Genomic DNA, 18,182 nt, shown 5'->3' with positions numbered 1-18,182 from the left:
TATGCCTTTCTAAAAAGGTGTAAGAATTGTCAGTGACTGGCTGTGATGGTGCTTGCAAATTGGTCATAGACCCTCTGCTTTTCCCTGTTCCTGTACATGACTTCCTCTTTCCTGGCCTCCAAATGGCTCTGCCTGCCCAAAATTCCTGTCCTCTTTTTTGTGTGGTATGCTGAGTGCTCCCAATCTGTGGCTGTTCAAGAGAGCACATGTTTACCAGGACTGTGGGCGGCCAGCTGCATTTGTTCCTCCCAGGCACCCAGGAATATCGTGGTGCCCATTTTCAGGCAGCTTCCCTGCCTCCCTTGGCTGGCACTAGTGTGGAACCTTCAGAGCCATGATGGTGCCTTCATGGAGGACTATGAACAACTTTCCCAGTGGGGAAAGGGGTAGGATGAGGAAAGCTGCCCCAGATTCTCCCCTTCAGCTTTCACTACCACCACAGCTATTTCCCAGATTTGCATTGCTGCAGGCATTCCTCCCAATCCTCCTGCCCACAATAGCCCTCCCAGGCTGCCCCAGGCATCGCCCCTTGCCTAGGCAAACAGATAGAAACTCAACATTTGGGTTTCTAGGGCAAGTCCATTTTAAAGTTTTGATTATTCACAAAACTTAAGAAAACGTTAAATGAGAGAATCTCTTCCCCCTCCCCCCACCTGTAATATCTTCCAAACAGCTTGTCTGATGTGCCTCCAGCTTTCTAGAAAAATGGCATTAAAATCAGATCCATGACATTTCAAGTGCACTTGTTTAGTTGTGGTGTAGGTAGGCATAACGGGGGTCAGAATCAGGGCCTATAAATAATTGAAGGCTAGCTAGCTGCAGCCAGACCTCTGGAGAGGCTGTTTGTCTCAATAATATTCAGGCTAAGACTGCCATAGGCATTTCTGTTTGCCCAAGCTCACACTTCATTGAACTGCAAATCAATAAGTTGCTTTTTCCAAAAAGCAATTCTGAATGAATGTTGTGAAATACTAAAGAGAAACTCGGACCTGTTTAGGGGCCCGTTGGTAAATGTAATGGGCTGCTGAATTCATGGGCTAGTTTGTTTATACCACTTCTGTGATTAGACTTTTCTTAATACACTTTTTCCATTTGTGAATTTATTACAGGCCTTCTCGCTAGAGAAAGGGTAAACTACATTTTATTTATGTGATATTTTTATATACCGTATAGAAAGAAGAGATAAGATGATCTGAGTGTAAATGTATTTTGATTACCTTGATGAATAGATTTTTCTGGTGCTCTGCAATGTTATCTGATTACTTGATTTCAGGGCCTGAAAAATTTACCCCGTACTACTAGCCTGAGTTCTTAAAAATACCTGAGTGTTCAGAACACTTGTGCATGGTTTCCCCCATCCCCTGTCTGAAGATCTCTTTAAAGCCATTGGCTTACAATGTAAATAAACAAATGTGTAGTGTTGTGTGCTGTATTGAAGTGTAACATTGTAACAGTCAACCTCCTTTTTAATATATTTTAAAAATATATATAACTTCAATCTTTTTTTCCTGTTTCAGTCCTTGTTTATCAGATCATGGTGTCTCTTCACTGGAGTTGTCTTCAGTCTCTACTCTCTTCTTTTTCTTTTTTAGCTTTCCTGTTCATTTATATTTTCAACTGTCTCCCTATATTTTCTCTTTCTTGTCCACTTTCCCCTCCTCATCTCTTTCCCTCCTAATGTATCCCGTTAATCACTCCTTCCTTCCCTCTGTGCCCATCCATGCACATACCCTCCTCATACCCATCTACCTGCACAGATACAGAGGTTGGAAATCTTATCAAATACTTAATAGTCAGAGAGGACTAAACCAAAAAGCCAAAGACTGCTAGGGAAGATGGGGAGGGCCCATTGTCAAAGGGCAGTACTGAGGTGCGGATTCATCTTCCCTCATTCTGTACGTACCAGAGAAAGGACAGAGTGCTGGGGTTCCTACCAAGTTATTGTCCCCGACCCTGCTTGGGACTTTGTTTGATTTTATTTTTTTAAAGTAGCCTCCAGCTCATAGGTGGTTGACCAATTTGAAGTCTCCATTCAGCCTTCTTTGCATGCTGGAAAGGTGCAGGAGAGCATTTTTTCTTTGTGTGCGCACTCTCTCTCTCTCTTCCGTCTCTCCTTCTGGCTGCTACAAAGGCAGCGGCACATCTCTGGTACTTCATATCTCCCCTCCATCTCCTGGCAAGAGGTGTATCAGAATGGGACAGAATGCCACACCGAGAGTATGTCTACACAGCAAAAACTGGGCCCAGGTGAGCCGACCCAGGCTAGCTTGAATCCTATCGCAGTGAAGACAGCTCGGTGGGAGCTTCAGAGCAGGCTAGCTAGCAGAGTACATACCCAGCCTCAATGCCAGGCTTGTGCTATCCAGAGTGGGTGTGGGCTATGTTGGCTCCAATGCCTACCTCAGTAACCGTGGAGTGAAACTACAGCAATAGCAATTGAGATGTTCATTTTTTCACTTTGTGGCAGTATAGGGAAACTGTGAGCAGTTACAGAGGCTCTGGAGCTGTCTCTCTGCAGAGACCTAGGAAGACAGCACTGCATTGGTTATACTTGATTTATATGCAGTGATTTGATTTGCTTGTTTACTGGCAACCATATTTAAGTGGTCTGTATGTTTTAGTGTTAAAAGCTGCTTAAGTAGATGGCCATTGCCCAGGAAAGCTTGCTATTCTCATTGGGTAAGTGAACTTTCACTTTGCTGACAATCTCTGCAGATGCCTGTATTTATACTTGTAGAAACTAATAGTTGGTGGTATGTTTGGTTTTTTCCTGTTTGTTTTGCTTTACACAGTGCTTATCTTTTCTGCGACAACTCATTGCTTAGAACTTTCTGGTTACTCCGTTTTATTTATTTTTAGATTTTTATAAAAGCTTCTATAGGAATCTATTCCATAAATAAAAAAGAGTACTAATAACACAATGAAAAGGATTTTTTATCCTGCCCTGACAGATAAATGTTCACCAGCAAATATAATCAGAATAAAATAAACCCCAAATTCTCCAGCTCTCAGGCTGCCCCCCCCTTCCCCAATAGTCTGGGGAAAATTAATGAAGCTGTGAATGTTGCCAATACCATGAGTATAGGAAATGATAGCTATCAAATGTAAATCTGAGGTTTTTTTCATTTTTTTCTTCATTACTTGATAAATTTAGGGGGTACAAATGATTTTCTAATTATCTAAATTAGATCTTGTAAAGAAATGCCACTTTTTACATTAACATGGCGACTCAGTGCACCTATATACTTTTCTATTTCTTTCTGCAAATCTCTTCATTTTCTTATTGAATTTTGAATAATGTAAATGGTGATTTGCTAAACACACTTTTCTGAAAATGCAGTATTTAAGATAATGTGGACTTTGATTATTTTCTTCTTTCCTGCAGATGTTCTTGAAGGCTACAATGGAACAATTTTTGCTTATGGACAGACATCTTCAGGCAAAACACATACTATGGAGGTAAAGTAGCAATATTTTATAGTATTTAGTAGGAATTTGAGAATTAAATGGCATCAGTTGCTTCAGACAATTTAGATGCCTAGAGAAATGAATTGTACTTCTGTGGCATACAAGTGGCATATAATAAGACATACATACATTTTATTTATAATGCTTGCAGAAATTTGTTCAGTGTGCAATTTTCTCAAGGGTTTTTATAGATAAGTAGCTGAAATAAGGAACAGTGAATGATAAGGGCAAACTACAGCTGCTCCAGATTTTTCATACCAGGTTAGGTTTATGTATTTGTGTCTTTAGAGGTTTTTAGTGGGATCTGTTCATAACAAAACAAAAGCAGTGAGGGTTTGTGCACTCACCTTGCATGCAGCATTGTGAAAATTCATCCCTCAATTTTTGTTTTTCTCATTTGCAATTCTCTCTTGGGAATTCTACTCATGCATGCTGCAGCATAAAAAGCTGAGAGTGTGAATCATTGCTCTTGAAGATAGGAATGCAATCCCAAAGGCTGAACTCCTGAGTGTATTCATGTTTTGAGCACAGAGAAGTATATTGTGGTCTGCAGCTCCAGGCCATCTTACCCTTACCAAGGGGAAGGTACTCTACAAGCAGAGGCAGTTAGATGATATTTTGATTTCTTGATGTAATCCTCTGATTCTCTGCAAACATTTAATTGTGTGATGGGTTTACTGTACATGGATGCAGTCTGAGATCCATCTCACAGCAGAAACCTTAAGTCAGTATATAAGAAGCTAGATAACATTTTTCCCCAGACTATTTTCAGTTCAAGCTACAAACCATAAATAGGCTGCCTATAACATATGTCAGGCCTGGAAAAAGCAGCTCCAACCAGGAAATTCTATTCAAACTTGGTTAGCAGCATCAAGCATATTTGCTGCATGATTAATACAAGTGACCGAACTAACCTAAAGGTGTAGGGAGAAAGCCAGTAATATTTTCTTTAGCTTTAAAAAAATTTTTTAGGGCACTTGTAGAATTGCTATTTGATTGCCACTGTTGCGCCTTTAATAACTGATGCCTCATGTCTAATTAAATTCGCCCTTGCTTCCTTTGGAAATTGAAGGCTGGGGTGTGAGGGGAGAAGAATTGTCAGCTCAATCCATGCAGATGGTGGGATGATGGAGTAATCCACCAGCTCAGAATGTAATTAAATCAAAATGTCTGCAGGGCTTGAGCTGGTGCTTCCACATACTGTGGGGAAAGATCTCTTAAAGTCAATTTATGTTCAGAATTACAGACTCTGATAAGAAAAACTGCTGTGGAAAAAGGGCATTTTATTCCTTTTTTATTTAAAAAAAAAAAAAAAAAAAAAAAAGCAGCTACCTGTCACATTTAAAGAGGAATCAAGTCTGCTCTCAGCTTTAATCCCTCTTTTTAACCCACCATCCTCTTGTAATGCCATTACAGTACTTTAAAGGGAGGAAAAATAAGCCCATCTAAAATTGAAGAAATATTAAATCCTGAAGGCGAAGCTTTTACAGTGGATTTTTCTGTAATATAAGTGAAGCATTTCACATTTTAGTGTTAAGCTTAACAGGACAAAGTAGTACAATGGAGCTCTGCTGTCTTGCATTTGTAACTTGTATAGGCAAAGCCTGAGAAAGCCACATTGAACTGGATGAGACTGATCAATCTGCATGTGTAGGAAGGCACTGTTTCTTTTGTACAATTACTTCACATGACCTTACATTAAATTGATTCAGATGGGCTTTGAACTCACTCTATACACTTCACTAGCAAGTCTCCCATAGGTCCTCGTTATTGTACCAACGTCCTGAAATAAGATCACTGTCTCCAAATGTTACACTTCACTAGCTGCTGCTTGTCTCCCATGTTAAAATGTGGGAATTAATGTTCTTATTGAAATGAAGGGTTTTACTGAACCAAGGATTGGTGTTTGGTTGTGTTCACTGACAGCACTGTCAGGATGGCAGCTGTAGAATTTTCCTCCAAACCATTCTTGAGGTCACAGCTGGAACAACGAGAGTTCTTTGTAGCTTTAACTCCTGGGTGACTAGCCCACCTTGATTTTTCCAGCCTTTCAACATTGATGTAAAAGGTTGTTTTTTTTATTATCTTTTTTTATTAAAATACAGTTGGAACTTGCTTCAGTGAACTCCTGACTTTAGTGCAACTCGATTTCATAGTGAAATAGAATAAAATTCCCTCTTGTTTCGGTGCATCATGATGTGCAAATATTAATAATTCCCACTACACTGAGCCTCTTGGAAAAAAATCTTTCTGTGGGACAGGGGGAAAACGTTGCCCTGGTGAGCATGATCTTGCTTCTTGGATAGAAAGTTCTTACTGACTTCAAAAGGTAACAAGGTTTGGCCCTCGAAGAGGATTACAAAGTGTATCCTGGATGTTGAATTTGCAAGCACACTTCATTTATCCTCTTTCACATAGACACTTTGTTTTCTGGGATTGGGCTATGTATGTAAGGAGAGGGTAGACTAAGCATGAGAGCTCATTAAGGAAAGGAGAAAATTTGTTTTATGTTTTTAAATTGTCATTTATTTGGGTGAGGGGGAATGGAGGGGGTGAGAGATTCTCTTCCCATTAAAGAATGCACACTCCAAGCAGTACTGTAGGGCAGATGTGCTGGCGAAGCTGGTTGCAGGCTGATCCAAAGGGCAGGAATTAATGGAATTAAAGTTTATACTACAGTGTCAATTCAGTAATAGCACCTTTAAATGGCTCAAACATAGGTATTGAGGCATGAGCCCTTTGGTGGCAAGGTTAATCTCTCCCTCCGCCCTCTCAAATAATCAGGGATTGTGAAACAATTTATTTTTAGTTTAATTTAATTATCACCTCCATTTCCCTTCTCACTGACTGACTGCAGTGAACTACTGTATGGAGCTGAATGGGTTGCCATACACTATATACTATAGGTTTGGCAGAATGTTTCCCCCCTCAATAGATAATGTCAATGTTTGTTGTGGGTATTTTTCTTTGCATTGATCTTAAATTTTCAGTTGTGTGACAATATGGAGTTTAAGAATTTGAAATTTTTTTATTGATTTAAATGTTCCAAGTTGTAGTAAACTATGAATGACAAGACATTGAGATTCAAAAAGTTAAACTTTGACCATTATATCACGTCAATATATACAGAGTATATATTCTTAAATCAAATTCTAAGTTGTCAAGCAGCATCTTTCTTACTTTGCTGATGTATAAATTTTAATTATTGCTTTGTGTGTGTACGGTGAAATCAGTGTTTATCGACATTTACCGATAAAAATCTAATTCTTCCAAGCAAAACTATATAGTTACATTAATTTTGTATAAATACCAAACATATACACATGTTAACATTAATTGAATATTTGGGGTCTAAATATAGCTGAGCTCCTGCTTTTTTAGGAAGGGACATTTAGCAATATAATTGATTCTATTTTCCCCCGGGATCTGTAATTCAAGAGCAAAAAACGATAGCTGCTTTGAACAAAACCCTTGAGATAGACAGCTTAACTATAGAATGTTCCAGTTTTCATGTTTAATTTCCATCATACTGGCTTAATGTTTATAAGATGATTGTAACTCCACCAGTTCCAGTATATTTAAATGCAGCAAGTTGTGGTCTACAGGGATTGTATCTGAGAACAGTAATAAAAGATGCCTAATTGGTAGGACAGTTGTATACAGCAAACCAGTCATATCCAAAAATGTGTACATTATTATACAAACCTATAAAACTTAACTTTAAAAACATAGATGCTTTTCTTCCTAACTTTCTATGATTTTTTTTATGTTGCTTTTACAGTTGAAATGGGCTTTACTCATTTAAATGACTACTGACATTTTAAAAATGATTTCCCATGATTCATGTAACATGGGTATCTACCCAATTTTTAAAAGTAGAGGTATGATTCTGAAATCAACATCTTCTCTGATGTTAACCATTTTTATTAGTGATGTTAATACTTACGTCTCCAAAAATCCACAACTTTCTTGAGTCCATGTTTCAATTATAATCACTGGAAACTTTTTTTTATTATATCGTCAGGCCCTTTCTTTAACTGTGTGTGAATGTAAATGACTGAACAAGGTGTGAGATCTTTTTCTCTTTTCATAGAAAGATTTTGTTTCAAGCTGCATCACAATTCACTTTAAGGTTGACTCATCTGTGTAAAGGAAAACAACTGAAAGTTGTCACGTAGTTAGGAAAACTGTTTTTACTTAATATTCAGATCGGCTTTATAGGACACAGGAAGCTAGCTGTGCCCACTAATACAGAGAATGGTCATGTTTGCTAGACTGTGCTTTATGGTAACAGGCCCAACAAAATTAAACCATAGTGTATAATCAAAATACCCCCCAGGTTTCCCTTTTAGTTGCTTGCACCAATGAAGTGGTAGAACAGAGTCTGATGAATACAGCTTCAGGAGTTTTTCTTTCTTACAAGATTTCATTATCTGAATTTAACCAGGAAGACCATTCCAAGTTTTCTGAGTGGGTTTTATTTGTCTATTTTCTCTGTGTTAAATGGGAGTGTGACAGTGTGACTGGCAGTAGGAGAGCATTCTGCACAGAATGCCAGGAACTGACAAAACTAGTGGGTACTTTGTAGGGTGAAGAATGTTAACACGCTGAGTCACTCTGCTGCTTTTTTGTGTATTTACATCAAGCAAACCCCTAGAGAGCAAAGGACATACTCGTAGGTGCCCACTGGGTTAAGATTTGTTTGAGGAAGGCCCTCTCTATATTGGCACACAAACAGCCCTTTCCAAGTTACAGTTTGCCATTGTGTCTTTAGGGGAAGCTGCACGACCCTCAGCTAATGGGAATAATTCCGAGAATTGCACATGACATCTTTGATCACATCTATTCCATGGATGAAAATCTGGAGTTTCACATAAAGGTAAATGCAGAATGGCATGTTATGTAATGGGTCAGATGAAAGAAAATGAGCTGGATGGTAAAACTTAATCATGTTATAAAACGTAACATTTTACTATAACATTTTTCATTTTCCTTAGGTGATTCAAAGACCCATTAATTTAAAGGAGATTTTTGTACAGGAATCCAGTATAGTTGTGTCCACTGTAATTATGCTAAATAAAATATCCTTGCTAGGATGTTTCCTTTTTGAATTTCTTTCATATCTCTGTAATAGTATAATGCACTGTTTTCTATATTGCTTCCTTAACTCAAATACTGGGAGTTTCAGGTCAGCCCTTGTTAATAGTTAATATTAACACTTTGGTATGCATGACACTTTACTGAGAGAGTATAGAGTCACTGTGCCTGCCTTGAGGAAGTAACCATCCAGATTAGGTATGACTTGACTCAGGGAAAGGTGACCTCAGGCAAATGTGGAGAGGGTGGGAGGAGAGGCAGATTTACAAAATAGTATGTGGCTGTTGGGATTATCTAGATCTATTATTTGCTCATTATAGCCTATACTACAGCAAGACGTTCTCCTTCAGCTGCAATGGCCAGATGATTTTCTTCTTTTGAATGTGGTTCATTTCTTTTCCAGACACTTCTTTATTACTTTGCTTAGTATGGTCAAGATTTAGGATCTTAGTGCATCTTTAACACTCATTTTTAAATACTTTAATGCGCTACTGGGTATTTAATTGATAATCCTGGAACGAGTCACTGAACCAATTACTGCTCTAATGGAAGGATTACATCAGTTTTGTAACAGAATAATTTTCTTCATTAGCAATGCAGTCTTAAGTTGCATGTAAGTAGCAAAATGCTGATAGAAGAAGTAGCTTTATGCCTTTAAAATGATCAACTGAATATTTTAATAGACCTTGGATTTGAATAAAAACTTTTGAAAGTGTAAATGTCACATATAAATTGCTTTTGCAGAGGAGTTAAGAGTATTTGAACATCTTCATCACCTATTTGCTGCTGTTTAACATTTATATTTTAGCAAAACTTAAATGCCAGCCAGGCCAGGACCTGATTGTGCCTAGGCACTGCACATAGTACGTGCCTGTCCTTGACTCTGCAGAAAATTGTTACTTAAGTATAGTGTCAGTAAACAAATTATAACTTTTTTCTGTGATATCACAGTAGTTGACACCCCTGCATATTACAGTGGAAGGTGATCTGCGTAAAAGCCATTGAATGAATGAGTGAGCTGGACAAGAATGATGAGAATGATTTGTACAAGAGAGCGGTCATTTAGAGAGAGATGCTGGCACTGAGACAAGGAATTCCATCAAACTGTCATGCACTTTATTGATAAAATATTTACTTAGAAAGTTTGCTGAAGTGTGACAGTTTTATTTGTATTTTATTTTATTTATTTATTTATTTAATTTATTAAATAGAGATACTTAACTATCATTGGAAAGCAATAGAATATTTTCTTCGCTGCATGTATGGGTCACCTAATAATATGTTAACAGGATATGATCAACCTCTTAAAATGGCTCTGGGTAAAAGATGCCACTGGACAAGATATGTAAATGAGTAAAACAGTTTTCTTAAACACAACTAGTTTTACAGTGTAACTGTGACTATTACCACAGAGCATCCTTCATGAGGTTATTCATGAACCTTTTGTGTCTCAGTTGCTTTTAGATAAGGAAGCCAATCCTTGCTGTTTCAGACTTTTTTTAAAGTCAAATTATCCGTAATATGCCTTTTTATTTTTTTTTTTAAATCTGTCCTATGTTGCTTTTGTTGCCTTATATCAGCCACAGGCAGTCTGCACTGTACTTATTGATGATTTCTAGAGAATAGGTGGTATTTAAGAGGTATTTAATTGAAATGTGCCACTGGATCGGGCTAAGGAGAGGAAGCCACTGTACTTCTTCTCACTTGGACTTTCAAAGTAAGAGTGTGTTGCCTGTAAAGGGAGGCAGTGTGGCCTAGCAGATAGAGAAATGGACAAACTCAGAAGACCTGTTTTTCTATTCCTAGCTTTACCCCTGGGCTGCTGGATGATCTTGGACAAAGTCTGTTCACCTCTGTGCCTCAAATTCCCCATCTGTAAAATGGGGATAAGGATTCTGACCTCCCTTATAAAGTGCTTTGAGTTCTACTGATGAAAATTGTAACAAAAGAGCTTGGTTTTACTATTACTACTGAGATGAATGTGATAAGTAAACTTTGCCTGAGAAATTTAGTTGTCAGACATTTTGTTTCTTTCAGCATTGTTCTAGTAGTTGAGGTATAGGGGAAATAATGGTTTTTAACTGTTGGGAAAATATATCTGTTAAGTTTAAAAAAAAACACTTTCGTTTTTTAGTTTACTTTATTGTACAAAGCCTAAATTTGTGATTTAAGTTGGTCAGTGATGTCAGTAACCGCATGTAAAAATGTATTAAACAGGTTGACAGTGTCAATTAGAGTACCAGCCTGAAAAATTAGGAGACTGGGGCTCGAGCAACCTAAAGTTTACTCCCATCTCTGCCACTAACTTGCTGTGTGACTTGAGCAAGTAATTTAAGCTTTGCATGGCTCCATTTCCCTTTCTCTAAAACAGGGATACTTACTCCTCACCGTGCAGTTACAAGGATTAATTTATTAACATTAATGTTTGTTTGCCAAGTGCTTTGAAATCCTCTGATTATAGGTGTTATACAGTAACAAATTATCAGCATTATTTATTTAAATGTGGGATATGCGAATGCTTTGAGGCATGAGAATCCACAGTCTTTGGAAAGCACGGTCATCTCTCCTTACTCAGGCAAAACTCCCCTTGATTGCAGGCTGCAGGAGGGAGAGCTCAGTGACAGAGCCAGTAGTGACTAAGGTGTGTGTATATATACAGGTCTTGTTACACTCCAGACACTTAAAGCCATGCCACTAATTTCAATTTTCAGACCCATTTGTTTAAGCCACAACAATCTCTTTTTGATATATGTCTAGAAGTTCAATTTAAATACTGGGCCAATTACAGCTGGATTATAGTTGTTTACATGCCATGGTGATAGCATAGTATAAAAATATGGGTAGGATCTCTGCAGCTTTGGGTGCAACTGCATTAACGAAATGTAGACATGTAGTTGAACATTGGTGTATCTCCATCAATGGTAGCAATGATGAAAAATCCTAGCACGGAGTAGGCTAGGCAGTGGAGTTGCAGCAGTCGTCACTTATGGGTTTGAGTATTGCTAGTGTAGGCAAAGCCTTAGAGAAAGTGAAGTTGGGAAGGATTTCCGGTGACCTCGAAGGAGATTTTCCAATGGCTGTTAATATCAGAAATTTGTTTTAAAATGAATGCAGTAGGCTGGTTTCATTAAATAGTAAGAATTATTCAATTAAAATAATCTTTTCCGCAATAACAAAACTACCCTGACTGTTCTGCCTGAATAGCAAATTTCTTGAAAGAGATTTAATTTTAAAATTTAATGAGATCTGCAATAAAAAACCCTAACAAAATGGATTGTAGTTGATTATCCAGTCAAACAGAGTAAATAAGGAGGCACAGTCTGAGAGCTTTGCGTTTGGTTTAATGGCTTATCAACCATAGAACACTGAGTTTAGTGTGCAGCTGCTGACAAAATAAACAGGAAATGTTTATGTAGATATTTTCTTGGGCTTTTTGATAAATTTCTTCAAACAAAAAAACTTCAACCAGCTCCTCTGCCTATGACAAAATCTACTTTTTCCACTCTTTCACTTTTTGATTTGAATGTGTAAGTCTGACACTTTTTTGGTGTCCAGGAGGAGACTGTAATTGAGACCTATAAGCTTTGTTCATATCTTCTCCCAAAGTGAATAGATGACTTATCTTAGACTTCTTTCTTGCCCGTCATTGCCTTATTAAATCTCCTGTACTAGTAGTGCCATCTACTTAAACATTTTAGCCTTTGGTATGAACATTCGGAAAACAAATTTGTTCCATTACAAATGTAATGGAGCTGACCTACAATAGATATAATTATATGTCAAAATCAGTTGACGATATAAAGTTATCCCTTAACTGCATACACTAGCAGTGCTAAAGTAAATGATGAAGAATCTTTTGTCACTCCAAAACAAATTGGCAGCAAAGTTATGAGTGTGGCTTACTTTTCCCTAAAATAAAATGATGTAGTTAAAATGGAGCCTAATTATACCAATACTCACTGGACAAAACTTAATCTGGATACTAGTAGGCACAACTCTATTAAGTTAAATGGGGTTCTGCTTGTTTGTCAGTGCTGAATTAACCCTTTATCTTGAGGTTTTTGTTTGTCTCTCCCTAATTTTTTTTTTTTTTTTTAAACAAAGCATAGTTTCTCTTCAGCTCACTCTTCCTTTTGATCCTGCTTCAGAAAGCACTTATGCATATGCTTAACTTTAAGGATGGGCTTAACTTGCATTAACTAGTTTACTACAGATGTTGTACTAAGCCTGCTAAAAGTGTCAGTGTAGCTTTTACAAATGTCAAAGTGGTACTTTACAAAATATTAATAAACTCAAATATTACGTTAGCGTAAGTTTCTACTATCTCAATTTGCATTTTCCATTCTATGTCTCAAGAGACTTTGTGAAAGAAAAAGAACAAAGATAGATTTATTCACCTTACTTTGTTGATGGACTTGTGTGAATTACCTTCCACTGGAAAGTGAAAAATCCGTGGGAGCTGGGTAGTGGACCAGTTGAGTCATTTGCCTCCTCTTACTTTCACAGATATGACAATGCAGGTAATGAACAACATTTTTTTGAGTCGGTGCTACAAATCTTTAACAAATAATATTTGTTTTGCACCAGGTTTCTTACTTTGAAATTTACTTGGACAAAATAAGGGACTTACTTGATGGTAAGTAACAGCATTCCCCACTGTGGCTGGATTGTAGGATGCTTGGGAATGTTTACTTCCTGTTTATAATTAATTCAAAGCCATCATATTTAAAAGCTAGAATTAAATTTACAGGTAAATGACTGAATTTCTAAATTCAATTATAGCGGAATTAGGTTATCTGAGTATCTGATTCTTACTTTATGGTGTTAGAAGAAGCATTTAAATTGTTGAGGCACTCTGTGCCACAGCTTTTCTGCATAAATGAGGATGCTTCAGAGATGTACAAAGTCAAAGTACCTGTGGAGTGTGTGTGAGTAGTGTAGATGTACACAGCTTACTTATAAACTATGGACTATTTTGTACTTTTTCTTGCCAACCAAACTACTTCTGAGTCCTGAAAACTAACACATGATTTTCGTGCATGCAGTACATGTAAATCTTGTGACTGTAAGTTTTACAGCTGGTTTGCAATTGAAATGCAGACTTTACACAGTATTTGTCAGAAGTTCAGTTAGATTTGCATAGTTAAAATTTAGCCCAGAGTATGAGAACAGACCAAGCTGTGGTCAGTGTGTTTTACTGTTTCTATTGGCTAGAACAACTTGGGAACATTAAAACAGTAATAGATTGTTTTAACTTTTGTTCCAGCCTGCACCTTATTTAATTAATCTGGAGAGATAGGGGTGCACTCTAATATTAACACAAGAGCAATAAAGTTGTCTGGAACCTGATTAGACTATTTTGAACTCTACTGAGTCTTTCAAATCTTCGCTGTATTGAGGAAATCCAAGTTGCTTTCAAGTTTCTTCAATACATATTTATATTGATTGAAGCATGTAACAAAAGCGCTCAGCCATAAAAATAATTTTTGGAAAAAAGCTCCCCTGAAATTAAGGATAATTTTTTTTAAAGTAAGGAACAAAGAAAAAACAACAACTCCATTCTGAATCTGAGTTTTGTAATGAGAATTATAGTATGTTCATATTCTTCTGTCATTCCTACAATTGACAGAATTTTTAAGTGAAATACTCTAATATATGTAATCTTTCTTCTAGTGTCAAAGACGAACCTTGCAGTACACGAAGATAAAAACAGAGTTCCGTATGTAAAGGTATAAGGAAGATTTTCAGATGTTTTATTTGGTTCATTTTCCCCTTCTCTCCACCCCATGGGACCTTAAGCCAGCTTTTACTTTTGTGTGGATTTGCATTTGCGCTTTCCTTAACATGCATGTTGCGTGTGTGGAGGCAATAGATTTTACATAATAAAAACACTGAACGTGTAAGAATTTGTGAGGAAAATACAGGGTGTGTGCATGTGCGCACCAACAAATGTGTCAAACCAGGTCATTCTCACTAGTGAATTTGGTGGGTTTTATTCGGTTTTGTATGTAGGTGGTTGTTGCTTAATCAGATCTGAATTTTAGCTGTAATAATCCTTGCATTTAACAGTTTTGTGAAACATTGATGGGATTGAATCATTTCTCTTGTTTTTCTTTTTTTCATTTCCCGTGTGTTAAAATGATTAATTGCATGTATAACGATGTAAAGTTAAACATTTATATTAATATTTAAAATGGAACATGAAAGAGAAAAATTGAAGAGCATAATTTTTTGTTAATATTCACTAGTATGGATGCTATGTTTGGTTGATTTATAATCTTCCGATAAATCTAATGCAGATTGTTGTTTTACAGCTTCTTGTTCCTCTACTTAAATTCCATAGACAAAGAAATTGTACATTTCTGACGAAAAAGGGAAATATACTATTTTCCCTGACTTCTTATCTTGAGATGGTGGAACAAAGAAGGCAAAATCATTCCATAAGGAATTCTATATTACCAGAGAAAGGGAGAGCAGTTTCCCCCTGCTCTTGAATTGAGAAAGAAAAAGTAATTGTGGCACTGGAGTCTAAAAGAATTTAGATGTTCTAATAGAAGTTATTCGATATTTCAGCATTTTCTGACTGTATATAATCCTCTTATTTGGAGTGTTTGATTTGATACTCTCATATAGTATTAAAGAATGAAAAATTTTCTCTTAAGTTACCCCCATAAATCTTACTGAAGTCAATTTAAAGGCAGATTGAGATTTTGGCCCAATTTCTTTTGAATGTTCATGTTGGATATTTATTTATTTTTTGCCCGTGAAAGATGAACATTTTACATAGTATCTTTTCATGTCACATTTTCTACATTTATAAATTCCGAACTTGTGTGTTTCTAGGGCTGTACAGAGAGGTTTGTCTCTAGTCCTGAGGAAGTTATGGATGTCATTGATGAAGGGAAAGCAAACCGCCATGTAGCTGTTACAAGTAAGTGATCTCAAGGATTTATATAAAGAAACAGTGGCACTTAGTACCTATATTTTGTCTCTTGTTTAGATTAGGAAATAACACCCCAATCCATCAAAGCATAAGGATAGTTCTATTGAAGTCAGTGGGACTACTCATGACCTTACAATTAATCATGTGCTTAAGTATTTTATTGGATTGCATCCTACCTCACTCTCAGGTACACTAGTACTTCAATTGTGCTAGAACAATTGATGAATATTGACTTTTTAATGATGACCGGTGGTGTGAGAAGATTTTTTTTAACTTTGGCCCAGTAAATGACTCTTGGAGACCATTAAAAAGCAAATGGGAAAACAAGGTGCAAATACACATTTAGACTGAATCCAACTCCCACTGATAACAATTTGAAAACTCCTATTGACTTCAGTGGGAGCTGAATTGGGACCTTAGATTAACTTGCATTGCATAAATACAGCAATTTCTCAACTTAGGCTTTGTGGAATTCCTTACGTTTTTAACAGCGATATATACTATTGTATAACTGTCATGAAAAGTATCACTTTTTAAAGAATAGTTTTGTGATACTGTTTTCAAAATGACATCTATTTTTAAGACTGTCTTAAAACATATTTTAAAATCTTTTTAGAATACTATTTTGCAATATTTCTTTTAGCAGCCAAAAGTTATAGAATGAAGAGTGATAAAATGCTGTCAAGCTAGTGGAGTTTTTTAAAAATCACTGTTAATTTCTGTTTTATATTATGGGTGACTGTTGTGTAGACAGTCTGTTAGTGTTGACTTTAGTTATGATGTGTGTTTCATTAAGAAAATGAGCAATGGATGGATCATTAGTGAATGAAATGTAACAAATTACCTGGAAAATAATTTCTAAGCTTTTACTGGGGGGAAAAGAAGTAATTTTACTTTTGAGTGAGGGATTTCTATTCAATTGTAATTTTAAATTGGTCTAGATTATAACGCTAGCTTTCATAACCTCGGCTGTAAAATGCTTTAGCTTGTCCACAATTTGCTGCTGTTTAGTAAACCTCGAATATCTTGAAAATGTAAATGTAGGCATCTCTTTGTTCCAGGTTCCAGAGTGAGGGTTTTGTTTTGGGAATTCTAGGTTTTGTTCCATATTCCCACTATGCCCCTCCCCTCACTGTGTGATTTGCTCTAGGTGTTAATGACTTCTCTCTGCCTCAGTTTACTCATCTGTAAAATGGAGATAACCAGCTAAGTAGTAAAGTATTATGAGATTCTTGACATTCACAAAGAGCTTTGAGATATTAATTGAATGGTGCTGTATTAATGTAATTGTTTATTGTCATTACTGCTGTTACAGATGAATGCATTTGATGGAATCCTACTGATTTGGGGTTTCTTTGCATGCATACTTTTCATTGGCTACATACCAGCTTTTTCACACTTGAATATAACAAATAAGATTTTTTAAAAAGTGGAATTGTTTATCCTTTTCTGTATTATAATTCCAAATTACTGAGGAATCAGCTGGTCACAATGGCACATGAAGATGTCAGAATGTTGTTTAAACAGACCTTTGGAATAAGCTCTTATTCTGCTCTTTTTATTGTTCCCTGCCTGCTTGTTTCTTGTTTTGTTTTCTTATCCCAGTGAAGCAGTGGCCTGGACTGAATTGCAATAGCTGCAAAGCAAATAAACCTTTTTAAAAAATGCATTTATTTATTATTTTGTATTTTTATTGCACCGTACACTAGATCTGTAACTATTTTCATAGTGCATTAAATCATGCTGGGCCTGCTGATGGAAAGGATAGATATCTTTGAACCAGTCCCCAGACTATACCTTAGGCTGTCTTTGATGCTACTAGTGAGTTTGGCACAGACAAATCTCATAACTCAAGTATATTTGAGTTCCCACTAAAAATGCAAATGACTACCTCCTAGCCAATTCTGGCAGTCCTTTTTGAATCCTTGTTGTTTGGTATTATCCACTGTGTAACAGCATTCTCCTCTACATTCACACTTCCTTTCATTTCTAAAGTATTGTGCTCTTCTGGTTTTCTTTTGCCTTTCTTACAGCACCTGGAGATCTTGTATTAAATTGCCTCCTCCTCTATCTCTCTCCTTACCCATTCTTGGTTTTCTGTGGGTAGTGTATGCGCCCATGTTTCCATTACTTTTTTTAGACTAGGCACCCAAATCTACTCTTGACCTCACGTCCATTTCCACATCAAGGTGTAGAAGGCCAGACAGAAATCTACCAGAGAATGAACTAGTGCTTGGGTTGAAGGGAGGGAGAGGAAGGAGAAATCTTTGGGAATGTTGGGGAGAAAGACTGGAACTAAAGTGAACATACACATTGCAAGTTTGGGAGAGAGGAAAGACAGTAGTGAGGTCAGTAGTGATAGAGAAGGTGGGGAGGGGAGAAAGGAGGTGGCTAACTGTCTCTGATATCATCTCTTGGATGTCTCACTACAACCTCCACCACAATGTGGTTAGATCCAAGCTTATGTTATATGGAAATTTGCACTGCACCTGACCATGTTGTACCTATTGTGTGGCTAATAGAGGATTTTGGCCCCAGAGCTCTTCTCATACAAATCCTCAGGTGCATTTCTGATTAATACCACTGCTACAAATCAAGGAAATCTCCAGTTAAGGTAACAATTACATCCAGTTGCCGTATGACTTGCATCATGATTCTGAAACACTCTCACTCC

General features: G+C 36.9%; 1 protein-coding gene across 1 annotated transcript in view; it reads left to right on the top strand.

Moving 5' to 3' along the window:
- The window catches only part of KIF5C (kinesin family member 5C), a 133,661-nt gene that overhangs the window by 39,104 nt on the left and 76,375 nt on the right, over positions 1-18,182 (top strand). Inside the window, exons 3-7 of the mRNA XM_067549483.1 lie at positions 3,386-3,459; positions 8,243-8,347; positions 13,153-13,201; positions 14,239-14,294; positions 15,409-15,496. Coding sequence (XP_067405584.1) covers positions 3,386-3,459; positions 8,243-8,347; positions 13,153-13,201; positions 14,239-14,294; positions 15,409-15,496 — 372 coding nt within the window. The remainder of the gene's footprint in view (positions 1-3,385; positions 3,460-8,242; positions 8,348-13,152; positions 13,202-14,238; positions 14,295-15,408; positions 15,497-18,182) is intronic.

Source organism: Emydura macquarii, unplaced genomic scaffold (genome assembly GCF_026122565.2).
Source record: "Emydura macquarii macquarii isolate MOO-44397 ecotype Brisbane River unplaced genomic scaffold, CSIRO-AGI_Emac_v2 contig_1253, whole genome shotgun sequence".
NCBI lineage: Eukaryota > Metazoa > Chordata > Testudines > Chelidae > Emydura > Emydura macquarii.
Note: the sequence above shows the minus strand (reverse complement) of the source record. Positions and strands in the feature narration are given on the sequence as shown.